The sequence below is a fragment of the Mustela erminea genome, chromosome 10 (genome assembly GCF_009829155.1).
Source record: "Mustela erminea isolate mMusErm1 chromosome 10, mMusErm1.Pri, whole genome shotgun sequence".
NCBI lineage: Eukaryota > Metazoa > Chordata > Mammalia > Carnivora > Mustelidae > Mustela > Mustela erminea.
Genome location: NC_045623.1, coordinates 12559884 through 12573677, shown reverse-complemented (window position 1 = coordinate 12573677; position 13794 = coordinate 12559884). Strand labels below are relative to the sequence as shown.

At 38.0% G+C, this 13794-nt stretch overlaps 1 protein-coding gene across 4 annotated transcripts in view; it reads left to right on the top strand.

The window, feature by feature from the left end:
• The window catches only part of MAGI3 (membrane associated guanylate kinase, WW and PDZ domain containing 3), a 234645-nt gene that overhangs the window by 133649 nt on the left and 87202 nt on the right, over positions 1–13794 (top strand). For 3 of the 4 annotated variants that reach the window (XM_032360936.1, XM_032360935.1, XM_032360938.1), the window contains exon 2: positions 8813–8929. In XM_032360936.1, the coding sequence (XP_032216827.1) occupies positions 8813–8929 (117 nt within the window). Of the gene's footprint in view, positions 1–2972; positions 3068–8812; positions 8930–13794 lie in introns of those variants that run through there. The other variant, XM_032360937.1, reaches the window with a different exon arrangement.

Below are 13794 nucleotides of genomic sequence, written 5' to 3'. Positions count from 1 at the left end.
GAACATATCCGTAGTTGTTAGCGTAAAGCAATTATTAAGGGCCTTGGTGTCAGGCTTAAGTTGTGGGTGTTCTTATTGTTGTAAAGTGCTAGTCAGCCCACTGGTCCCCAGAACTCTTGTCTCAGCTTGTGGGAATTCTTCCTCACTTTCTAAGAACCAGCTATACTGGATTTCTCTCCCTTCCTGTAAGCACTGTGTTCTTTCCCACCACCAGTAAGTGTCTTTGTATGTCCCATTCCCTCGACTCCCCCCCCCCCCTCCCCTTTTTTTTTTGGCCCAGCTAGCTCCTGTTTATCCTTCAGGATTCAGCTCCACTGTAACTTACTTAGTGACATTGTCTTCCCGGGCTGCCCTGACTTAGAATCTAAATTGTGGATTCCCACAGTGCTCTATGCTAATCTTTCCTAATGCTCTTGTGTTTGAAATGTCTTCTTCAATGTTCATTTAACCTGCGAGGCTTCAGGTTTCGTTTGGGTGAGCTCTCATTCCCTGCTTTAGCCCCAGGTGCCTACTACCCAGGACTCGGTGCAGCCTTGTTTATACGGTAGTTGCAGCTGTTTCAAGGAAGGGCAGGGTCTTAATGAGAGAGTTCATGTAAGCTCCCGTTGTCATAATAAGCTTAAGCAAGAGAAGAAGTTCATCAAAAGATATAGATAGACAGATGGATAGGTGGGGGCCGGGCATTTAGCACAGTACTCCAGGACAGGTTCTGGATCTGGGTTCAGATCCCAGGTCTTCTACCTTTAATGATGTCACCTTGGCCAAGTTACTTAAACTTTTTACACCTCAGCCCCTTCTCTCTAAAGTGGGAACAATAATAACACCAACCTCAAAGGTTTTCATGGAGTGAAAGCACATAGCATGTAGTACATACAATAACATTTCTAAAATAAGTCCTAGGGATCTCTATTTCCTATACTCTTCTCACTCCTACATCTTCCCCCTAGGAAAAGCAGAAGGGTTTGGGTTTTTTTTTTTTTTTTTTTTTTTCCTGCTTGGACTAGTTATCTCCAGTGGTGCTAGAACACAGTAGGTATGAATGGTTAATTTTGCCTTATTTTATATTTCAGGACAGCCAGATACCATTTTGTGAATATATTTAAAAGTACTAATAAATAAAGAACAGAATTTAAGGAATTAGCATATAAACTATAATTAAACCTACTTTTAAAGACTTACAGAGCATGCTGCCTCAATGAAAATTTATTTTAGTGTTTTGATAGTCAAAATCAGTTTCATTGCTTAAGAAACAGTTTAGGATAAAGTTGTATATGGACTACTATAAAGTGCTTTATCATGTAAGTATTCTCTTCTAAAATTTTGTGTATTCAAGGATGGAGAGGGTCAAATGAAAAATCACAAATACAAAATTCAACTGATTCACTCACTTTGTGTGCTAGATACTAGAACTAACTCTAAAAACAAATCATGGCTTGGTGCTCAGCTGACAAACATGTATGTCCAACAACTGTATAAGGTAATTTTGGGGGCATCTGGGTGGCTTAGTCAGTTAAGCGTCTGCCTTTCTCTTGAGTCATGATTCCAGGGTCCTGGGATCAGTCCCTCCATCAGGCTCCTTGCTCTGTGGGGAGCCTGCTTCTCCCCCTTCCTCTGCCCTTCCAGCACACCTGTGTGTGCGCTTTCTCTCTCAGAATACATAAATAAGAAATCTTCTTTAAAAATAACTTTGAATATCTTCTGTGTCATAGAATATGTTTTACTGTGAAATGTGTAGGTTGACTTTCTAGAGAAGTCCTTTTTTTAAAAGATTTTATTTATTTGTTTGACAGAGAGAGAACACAAGTAGGCAGAGCGTCAGGCAGAGGGAGAGGAAGAAGCAGGTTCTCTGCTGAGCAGGGGACCTGATCCAGGTCTCAGTTCCAGGATGCTGGGACCATGACCTGAACTGAAGGCAGATGCTTAACCGACTGAGCCACCCAGGTGTCCCGAGAAGACTTGTTCAAATGCCATTAACAGTTTCACAAACAAGTAGACAACCATTTGATTTATTTTGTTTTAGGGGCATCCCACCTTAACCAAGGAGTTAAACTTCTGTATATCCTCTTACCACTTTCATGCAGCTTTCTCTTACTACTGTAGAGCTCAAGAGGTGGAAGAAGCACTAAAATACATCTCTAGGGCTAATGGGAAAGGACTAATGGGTAACATTCATTGTGTTGAGCTAGTTAGATCGAACAGTTTATTGGGGAAAGTCACTAGGCTGTCCTATAGTAAGGAAGAGAACTAGGACATGGTTATGCCCGTACTTTTTTGCTGTTGAGGACAACTGATTTTTAAAAGTTTATCACATCTCTAGGTATGGTTCCGAGACTAGAGATTTTTTTTTTTAAGATTTTAATTATTAATTTGAGAGAGAGAGAGAACGCACTAGAGGAGGGGAGAGTCAGAGGGAGAGGGAGAAGCAGGCTTCGTGCTGGCCAGGAAACCTGATGCAGGGCTTTATCCCAGGATCTAGGGATCCTGACCTGAGCTGAAGGCAGACACTTCACTGACTGAGCCACCCAGGCTCCCCAAGACTAAAGATGTCTTAAAGAAAAGTTATATAAGGAAATGCTTTATGGGAACACAGAAAGCTCTAAGCAGCTCACATTTTTTTTAAAAAGATGTTTATGATTGGCAAATGGAAGGAGCACATAATCACATTTATACAGAGCTAAATAGACTGTAGGAAATGAGCATTTAATGAAACAAGATGGGATCGGGAGAGAGACAAACCGTAAGAGACTCTTAATCTCGCAAAACAAACTTTGCGTTGTTGGGGGTAGGGGGTAGGGGAGAGAGTGGTTAGGTTATGGACATTTGGTGGGGGTGGTATATGCTATGGTGAGTGCTGTGAAGTGTGTAAGCCTGACAATTCACAGACCTGTACCCCTGGGGCAATGATACATTCATTATATGTTAATAGAAGTAATTAAAAAAAAAAAAGAAGTGAGCATTTAAGAATTTTCTTCTCTACAGACCAAAGCTCAAAAGGAACTAAGATACTTCTGAGAGCACAAAATGCTTGTAAGTTTGTGTCTGGAGCAAGAGCAACAGGAAGGAAGAGGTAGGCTTGCTGTCGGAAGATGTTGTTAATATTAGCTGTTTGTAGGCAGAAATCAGACATGTACCATTTTTGCTTTGCTTCCATAATCTTGAACTAGCAGAATTACTTTTCAAATAGTAAAAGGAAAACAAACAGCCTGAAATGGGAGAAATTAAATTTTTTAAAAATGAGAAGGTCATAAAAGTTTCATTCAGTTCAAATGAATTTACATTTTCAAAACTCAACTAAACTGCCTCTCAGGAGTTAAAGGCACTGAAGATTTGATCTCAGAGCTATTGTCAATATTCTTTATGAAATTATGGAGAATATGGAAAGTACCAGGAAACTGAAGGGAAACCAGTGTTCCAGTTTCCAAAAGGTGTGAAGTTGATCATAAAAACTCAAGTCTATTGCCTTAACTTGAAACTATGGCAAAATTTGAAGAGATTGAACAAATATAAAATATTTTAAGTATTTAGAAAAGAATAGAATGATCACCATGAATCCGTGTGAATTCACAAGAACAAGATATGTCAAACTCATCTCATCCCCTGTGCTCAATTTTATAATTAACTACTGGATTAGAGAATAGTAAAGTCATGCGCCATCTTGTCTTTATGAAGTGGTTGGCAAAGTCTCTTAGACGATCCTTATGGAAAAGGCAGTGAAATGTTGACAATGAGACCAGTTTACAACTGGTTGAACGGCTACTCCCATACTGGCACCCCATAGGGTTTATCTAACTTGTAACTGGTATCTCTACACACAGATTCCCCAGAGAGAACTGCTAGTGAATATTAATTTGCATATACTCAGAAAGTATGGATTTGTAATGATTGGTTCTTTTGACTAAGGATTTGTATGTTGAAACTTGAGTGTCTGGATTTATTCATATGATTGAGATTTCAATTACAGACTTTTTCCCCACCTGAGCTGTTTGTGTAAGATATATTGATCCATTTTTGTATTTCATGAATAAACTTAATAAATCACTTAGAAGTCAGGGAATAATTTAACACTTAAAGCAACGGCTGGCTGGGTAAGAATGCGAAATTATGAAGAATCTTATTCCCTTCCTTGTTTAGCAACAACTGCATTAACCCCAAGTAAATGTTTTTCATACCCTTGAAATGTCAAGTTTCTGTGAAACTCTGCCTAAATAAAAGGCTGACTTTTATATACAACTTGATAATATAGATATACTCAGCAGTGTTTCTGTGAGTTAACGTTTCTGTTGGCCTTCTAGTAATTCCACAGTCATCAGCCTACTCAGGATATTTGTACTTTTTGTTTTTTTAAACAAATTCCTTGGAATCCTATCAAAGAGGGAACCATAATATTATGTCCCCTTACAGAAGGTCTTTGGTTTCTTGAGGCAAGGAAGTCCATGATGACTATAATATCCATTGTATTTTACTATTAATTATTAATCTGAAAGAAGGCCAACCCTGTATAAGTTGTTAATCTTTTATAATTGACATTTCACTGCTGTTTGTAATATTTTGTCCTCAACCTTGAAGATGTGTGATGACTTCTTTGAATGACTTGCACATTTGAAGTAAAATATCACATTCATGAAATTGTCCCTTACCCTGTTCTTGGCAACTATGCATTTCATCACTGCATCCAGAACCCCAGCAAGGGGTGGTAATTGAGAGTGAGCGCAGTTCCAGTCCAGGTAGTCCTAGGGACCATTCTTTAAATCTAGTTTTTTGCTTTAACTAGCCTCCCAGTCTTAAGATCTTGTAGGCCTTTGAAACAGGAAACGAGGTGTTTTAACTTCATTTCCACTGTAAGAAGCCCCTTTAAGCTGTAACTCGTGATCTATGACTTTTATTAGGGCTTTGTCTTTAATTATATCTGATTTAATGGCTCTTATTTTAATTGGATTAAAATCCAGTCTGAATTCTTAGCATTATATGGTTACCTCTGTGAGCTATACCATATTTTACAGGAAAGTTTCAAATTAAAACACAAAATCTGGGTTAGAAAAAAAAAAGTGTTGACCCGTGCCATCTTCTTGAATTAGAGGCATTATCAAGGCATTATCCTTGAATTAGAGGCATTATATAGAATACACAGATGAAGTGTATTCATGAAAATATGTTGGATAGAGGATTTTTAGATATTGGAGCCAGTACCATACTATTTTAAATGGGAAAAAACGGTGATGCATTCTCTATCTATTCCAGAGCTCTAAACATCCACAAATATCACTAAAACTTTTAAGTACCTATGTAACAACCCATCAAAGCTTTTGTATAATATTTATTACAAAGCATTTGGACTAAATAAACTCATTATTGGGTATGTTTTTGTTCAATAAGAAATGAGACTGTATGGTATTCTTGTAATTTAAATTCAGTTTAGTTAACATATACTGCATTATTAGTTTCAGGGGTAGAATTTAGGGATTCATCAGTTGCATGTAACATCTAGTTCTCATTCCATTACGTGCTCTCATTAACACCCATCACCCAGTTACCCCATCCGTCCACCCACCTCCCCTCCAGCAACCCTCAGTTTGTTTCCTACAGTTAAGAGTCTCTTGTAGTTTGTCTCCCTCTCTGTTTTCATCTTATTTTATTTTTCCCTCCCTTTCCCTGTGTTCATCTGTTTTTTCTTAAACTCCACATATAAGTGAAATTATGTGGCATTTGTCTTTCTCTGACTGATTTAATTCACTTAGCATAATACCCTCTAGGTCCATCCATGTCATTGCAAATGGCAAGATTCCATTCTTTTTGATGGCTGAGTAATATTCGTGTGTGTGTGTGTGTGTGTGTGTGTGTGTGTGTGTGTGTGTCTCTGCACACTACATCTTCTTATCCATTCCTCTGTTGATGGATATCTGGGCTCTTTCCATGGTTTGGCTATTTCGGACATTGCTGCTATAAACATTGGGGTACAGGTGCCCCTTCGAGTTACTATGTTTGCATCCTTTGGATAAAAATACCTAGTAGTCAGTTGCAGGGTTATAGGGTAGTTCTATTTTTAATTTTTTGATGAGCCTCCATACTGTTTTCTGGAAAACCTGTACCAGCTTGCATTCCCAACAACAGAGTAAGGATTCCCCTCTCTCCACATCCTCGCCAACATCTGTTGTTTCTTGAGTTGTTAATTTCAGCCATTCTGACTGGTGTGAGGTGGTATCTCATTGTGGTTTTGATTTGTATTTCCCAGATGTCTGGTGATGTTGAGCATTTTTTCAATCGTCTATTGGCCATTTGTATGTCTTCTTGGAGAAATGTCTGTTCATATCTTCTGCCCATTTTTTGACTTGGTTTTTCTTTCTTGTTAAGTTTGATAAATTTTTTAAAAAATATTTATTTATTTGACAGACAGAGGTCACAAGTAGGCAGAGCGCAGGCAGAGAGAGAAGAGGAAGCAGGCTTCCCACTGGGCAGAGAGCCCGATGTGGGGCTCGATCCTAGGACCCTGAGATCATGACCTGAGCCAAAGGCAGAGGCTTTATCCCACTGAGCCACCCAGGTGCCCCAAGTTTGATAAATTCTTTATAGATTTTAGATACTAGCCCTTTATCTGATAAGTCATTTGTGAATATCTTCTCCCATTCCATAGGTTGCTTTTGGTTTTGTTGAATGTTTCCTTTGCTGTGCAAAAGCTTTTTATCCTGATGAAGTCCCAAGAGTTCATTTTTGCTTTTGTTTCCATTGCCTTTGGAGACATGTCTAGCAAGAAGTTGTTGTGACTGAGGTCAAACATGTTGTGGCTGTGTCTCCTACAGGATTTTGATGGATTTCCTGTCTCACATTTAGGTCTTTCATCCATTTTGAGTGTGTGGTATAAGAATGTGGTACAGTTTCATTCTTTTGCATGTGGCTGTCCACAATTTTCCCAACACCGTTTGTTGAAGAGATTTTTTTCCATTGGACATTGTTGGAGATTAGTTGACCATAGAGTTGAGGGTCTATTTCTTCGTTCTTGGACTATACAGTATTGATTATGAATTGTGTTTTTTTTCCACCCAGCAGTGAACAAATACTGTGATAAAAATAAGAAACGGCATAATATGATTCCATCTAAATGGAACTTGGGTTGGTAGAGCCCCTGAATGCCTGGCAGAAACCAGTTCTGTAACTAGGGCTTCTTCTGTGTTATCCCTGTAAATATCTTTCAGGCTTTCTTCTTTGATCACAGAGGGGTCACCCTTCCTCAGGATCTATTTTTGGCAAGGCAAAACGGGGACTTTTTCCTTTGTGTTTATTAGTTTAGGATCCGAATGTTATCTCTAAACTTTAGCAGCACCCTGGTTTCCTGCTTGAATTAACATCCTCTCATTTGGTTATGCTTGTTTATACCTGTGAGAGAAGACCAAAAAGTGGGGGGACTAGAAATGCTACATCATGGAATGATAGTTAAAAGAATGAATTGATCTGTAGTAACCTTTTGGCTTATCTATCCTTGTCATAATTAAGCTGTTCCAGATAAATCAAAGAGTGTATTTTAATTGCCTAGTCGTTTCTTACCCAGTATAGTAATCCATTATGTTGTAGCATTGTCCTTTTGTAACCATGTGAAGTCTTATCTAGTGAACAGTGTTTGGATGGCTTTGGTCTTCACTTAAGTTCAACCCTTACTATAAATTCACTGCTATCAGATTTCTGTAATCCTCTATTTTTCTGCTTAACATGTTTTTGAGACCTCTGATAGTCCTCTTTTTATTTCCCATCCCCCCCCCCAAAAAAAACCCTCTTTCATCCTCTTATTAAATCACCCTGTATTTAGGAGTCAAGTGAGTGGACAGCAAATGCCTATGCAGTCAGAGATAGGCAGAAGGATCCAAAGTAGGATCCATTTGGCCTTTTGGAAGATGGCCATTGTGGGAGGCAGCATGGCTAGTGGGTGGCTAGTGAATGGGTTTGAGTCAGAGAATGCCAGAGCTAGACCATGTGAAAGTTTGGATTTTATCCCGAGTGCAAAAAGAAGTCATTGGCGAGGGGGCACTAAACAGAGTGGTGATTATCTGGTTTATGTTCAAAATCTCACCTGGCTTCTGTGTAAGTGGTGGGAGCAGAAGGAGGCAAGAATGAATACAGGGAGACAGATTAGAAGGCTGTTGCAGAATTCGAGATGGGAAATGATGGAGGCTCTGGAAATGGAGAGAAGTGGATATGAGGCATGGTTTGGAGGTAGAACTGACAAAAATTGCTACTGATTGGATCTGAGGGATAGAAGTGAAAAGAGAAATCAGAAACTTCTGATGACTTACAGCCCTTGGGTCTGTTCTGCTGGGTTGATGGTGCTATTATTTGCTAAGACAAGGAAAAGTGGAGCAGAGGAAAAATTGCTGGAGAATGGAATTAAGAGTTCTGTTTTGGCTAGCTGAAATTTGAGGTGCTTGTTTGACTTTCAAATATATCTGCAGTGTATATGAATGAGTTCGATGGCTTTGGAGCCTGGTGGACATAGGTCAGGGATGGAGACATGATAAGAACATAGACGTTATCAGTATATAGATGGCATTTAAAGCCATAAATGGAAATTATCTTGGGTATTTGTCATATTCTCTGATCTATACCTTGTCCCTCCCCTACTGTTGTTAAATTATGCCCACATTAGGTAGTATAGGTACATATTATTAATTATAGTACTCTAATCATTTGTTTTTAGAAAACAATGTTGTTTTTAGCAAAATACTCTGATTTCTTCTTGCTAAATGGTTTAAGGGTATTCAATCACTAACGTCAATATTTAACTGGAGATCTAACAGTTATGTGATGTCTTCTGTGGTTTTTCTCGTAGGCAAAGTCATTAATAAAGATTTGCGACATTACCTGAGTCTTCAGTTTCAGAAAGGATCAATTGACCACAAATTGCAGCAAGTGATCAGAGATAATCTCTACCTGAGAACAATTCCATGTAAGTATGAGACTGAATAAAAGAAGGTAGGGCAACGTATCCTTATTTAACTAATCGAACATGTAGAAGTAATTCAATAGAGTATCTCATGCCAAATTGGGAAGACTGGGTTGGGGCACTGGAAGGAAACAAAAATTGGGTAAGGAGAAAGTTTTCCAAGGACATGCAGGGCTTTTGTTTTTAAAGTAGAAAAACTGGAAGATTCTATGTTGTAACTTTAAAAACAGTCATTAGCCTTTAAGAACTTAAGACTATCTATGTATATTCTGCTAACTAAATTTTCTTCTGTAATTCAGTTCCAAATGTTTATTCAATAAGAAAAAATAATAAACTTTTTCACTTTCAGTGCCTCATACACAGAGAACAAACATTTTTGTATTCATTATTAGGACATTTTAAGATCTGCCTCTTCCCCAAAGGAATAAAAGGAGGAAACACAGTACCTTCTCTGTAGTAATCCATGTTGAATTCTTATCTAGATGTTTGTATATCTTTTCCTGTCTCAGTAGTTTTCATAGGACCTGGTTGTTGTTGTGGTTGTAAGGATGCTGTGCATGCATGCGCATGCGTGTGTGTGTTAACACATAACAAGAAACCATGTATGCTTACATTTTGGCTTTAGTTAGCAGAAGTCTGGGGAAGAATAAAAAGCAGTAAAAAATAAAAAGTTCTAAAAGGATGTTCTGGTTTGTTTTCCTTTTCAATATATTTGGAACTTCGTATAGATAGTAGTTTTTATAATGGCTCTGAAATTCTTAATTTCTTGTTATTTACTCTTACACAGTGTCTGTTCTATCACTAAGCCTGCCCAATTACGTTCCTTAAATACCAATCCTTCTGTGCTGCCTTAGACCCTCACCCTTTCTTGCTTGAACTTTTTTTTTTTTTTTTTTAAACAGATAACAATATGTAGGGGCAAAGAATGAGGTGAAAAATCTTGATCCTGGGACAAGTTACTTGATCTTCCTGAACCCCAGACTCCCCATATATAAAATGTGAATAACAAGAGACACCTCTTATGTAGTTCTAAGAATTGAAATGAGAACACGAGTGCAAACCACGTGTCCTGGAGTAGGCCCTCAGTGTCTCCTCTTCCCCATTCTAGCTGCTTCCCCACCTCCCATGTCCCCTAGCTCTGGTCTCTTAGTGCATGTGTGACTCTTGTCCATCTCCAGATTATTTTTCAGAGTCTCTCACTGAGTGTAAGTCCAGACTCTTTTACATGCTATAAATTATTTGGTTTTTGTCTTTAAATCTGACTTCTTATGTATGATTTCCTCCTGTAAACCTACCTGGTCGGATTTCAGAATTGCAACTCCTGCCTTATTTTCTTTGCATTTGCCTGGTGTATCTTTGTTGTTTTAATCTTTCATCTTTCTGAAGGTCTTTGTTTGCAAATAGTGTTGGACATTTTAGCCAATCTGGAACTTTCTTTATATTTATTGATGTGATCTATGTCTTTAGTCTCCTGTTTTTGTCATGGTTTTCTATTTTACCTATATACACATCTTTTGTATAAAAAGCCTTCACCACGGGGGGCGCCTGGGTGGCTCGGTGGGTTAAAGCCTCTGTCTTCGGCTCCGGTCATGATCCCAGGGTCCTGGGATTGAGCCCCACATCGGGTTCTCTGCTCAGCAGGGAGGCTGCTTCCTCCTCTCTCTCTGCCTGCCTCTCTGCCTACTTGTGATCTCTGTCAAAAAAAAAAAAAAAAAGCCTTCACCACGTGCACAGTCCATTTTATTTCCTCTCTCTCCTGTTAGAAAGGTTTATATCTTTATTTTAATGGGTATCTTTAAACTTCTATATAATACTTTGTTCTTCCTCCCTTCCTTTTTTTGTTTTTGTCCCAACAGTGAACAATATTAAATTATCTAGTTATTGCTTCTTACTCCTTCCTTCTCTCTCCCATCATCTGACTTGAAATAATTTTTTTACCCCAAAGATAATCAGCAAGCTTATTCCATTTCACATACGCTTTCCTCATTTTCACTTTTTTTTTGGTACTTGACCTGTGTCTATATTAACAGAACAAACAGCCATTATGTATCGCACTCTCTCCTTTATTATCATCATTTATTCTTTATTCTGTGGGTAAATACACATCGAATATAACTACCAATCCTTATGTTGTTGTTTCTTCAATAACTGTGGTTTTCTAAAGCTGCTTCTCTTCTAGATTTCCCAGGAAAGAGTCAGAGGATCATCACAGTTGGTCTAAGGCCTTTATGCTTGCAAGTTTGTTTGGATGTATATGAAATCCTTGCCTTATATTTTCTTTCCTTGACTATCTTAATTCTATTAGTTGATTATCTGATTGTCTTCTGGCATAAAGCATTGCTCTTTAAAGGTCTAAAACAATCTGATTTTCATTACCTTGTAAAAGTAACTTGGTATTTTGCCTGCGTGAGGTGTCTCAGGGTAGCATTTTTAGTTTCATAGCTCTAGAGCTCCCTCTTCCCTTGTTAAAACAACTTAATAAAAACATGGACTTTCGGCTGTACTCTGCACTTTTACTTGGGTCTTCTTTTAAATTTATTTGTGATGTCCTAGTTTTGCAGTTTCTCCTCAGTGTGAGGTTTTGAAAGGAGTTACAGTTTATTTGGTTGTCATTCATAAGGTCCAAACAGCTGCAGCCTTTGCAGATCCTAAGAGGACCTATTCACCGAGACACTGAAGTTTCCACAACTCCTCCAAGAATGCAGTGGTATATCAGTAACAGCATACCAAATGGTCTGTAATTACCATTCTTTACTAAAAGATACCAAATCTTCTTGGAGAAAATTCTGATTCCAGGTCTGGCGCAAGGAAAGAACAAGATGAGCTTGGAACATCTAATTATCCCAGAAAGTATGTAAATGCCTAAAAGACTATGGGGACATATCAGAAGCACATTTTTTTTTTTAAAGCCATCTAGAAGGGGTGCCCACTGACAAGATCTGAAACAATTTGAGCAACAAAATAAGAGAAAGAAAGACTACTACTGTTATTACTCTATTGAAGGGACAAGGCTATGATCTCTAATAGAAGTAGAAAGGAGACCGCACACAAAGGAGTCCTATGGTTTCATCAGCCTTCTGCCTGGAGCCACATTCTGGGCCATGTTATAAGGAGGGAAAGCCCAGGGAGAATACAGAGGATTCTGAGTTGAGGAGGCAGAAGTCTGAGTTCAAGAAGTCTGAGGTGCCTGAGATTTGCAGGACAGAGCTATGAAGAAAGGAGAGGAGAGAGCTATGAAGAAAAGGAGCTCTAATAATAATCATAAGTACCCCCTTGACTCTGTTGCTGAATACTAAGCTGAGAATGTATGGGATGAGACCCGCACATGGCATGCACAGATTGTCTGGGAGCCATAAGTTAGCAGTTTTCAGAGTTTATGCAGTGCTGGGAGAATCTGGGTTCTAGTCCACCTGAGTGGAGAGACCTCAAGGGTCATGGCTTACTAGTAGGGCTAAAATAGTTGTAAGCTCCTTGGGGCCCATTTTAACAAGCTTAATTAAGCAAGCCCCCAAAGGATCAAGTAAATATGCATATAACTTGATTGTTAGCAAAAAGAAAGGAAGGAGGGAAGGGAGAAAAGGGGAAAACCAACAGCCTTTAAAGGAAGACAACAAAATTTCAACACGGAATAACATAGTATTTACAATGCCCAGTGTCTAATAAAAATTATTAGATATACAAAAAAGAAGGAAATATGGCCCATAATCAAAAGAAAAGTCAGCTGATTAAAAAAAAAAAAAACAGAAATAGATGACATATAAACAGGTATGACCAAAGTAAGCATTTTAGAGTAATTATAAATATGCTCAAGGATTTAAAGAAAAGTATGAATAAAATAAAAGAGAAAATGGAATTTTTTTTTAAAGAATTAAATGGAACTTCAAAAATTCATGGATGGGCTTAACAGCAGATTAGAAACTGCAGAAGAAAAGATTGGTGAACTTGAAGACTTACCAATATAAACGAATCAGACTTAAACAGAGAGGAAATAGACTGAAAACATAGCTTTTTGTTTTTTAAAGTTACCAGAGAAAGAAAGAAAGAAAGAAAGAGACATTTCTGCTTCTGCCATGAAAGACTAACTGGTACTGGATTTACCTTCTTACTATAAACAGCTAGAAATTGGGCTGTTTTCAGAAATTGGGTCATATGCAGAGCAGGACTGTGATTGGTTCATACTGAGCTATGCACACTGTCAAACCAAAGAGGGGAGATATGGAAAAAAACAAATGAGGAACTATAGGCTGAAATTTTTCCAAATTTGAGGAAAACTATAAATCTACAGAGCTGTAGATCTCAAGAAGAAACATTAAAAAAAAAAAACCCAAGAAGAAACATTAAAAAAAAAATCAATATATCATAATCTAATTGCTGAAAGCCATTGATAGAGAAGATGTGAAAGGCAGACAGAAAAAAGATACATTAAATACAAGGGAAGAAAGAATGACTGTAGACTTGTCAGCAGAAACCAGTACAAGCCAAAAATCAACGAAATGTCATCTTCAACTTGCTGAAAGGAAAAACTGCCAATCTAGATTTCTACATGCAACAAAAATATCCTTAAATAATTTTTCAGGCCAAAAAAAAAAAAAATGGTGAAGGAATTTTTCACCAACAGACTTGCACTAGAAGAAATACTAAAGGAAATTTTCAGGTGGAATGGAAATGATACCAGAGTGAAGAACTGAAAGAAAATAGACAACCTCGTAACTGGAGTTTAAGATTTCAACACCTCCTTTAGGGTAGGTAAACAAAAGATCAGTAAGGTTATAACAGGGATAACACTTTGAACCAACTTGACCTAATGGCTATGTATTAGAACATGCCTCCCAACAACAAAATATTCATTCTTTTCTAGGATACAGGAA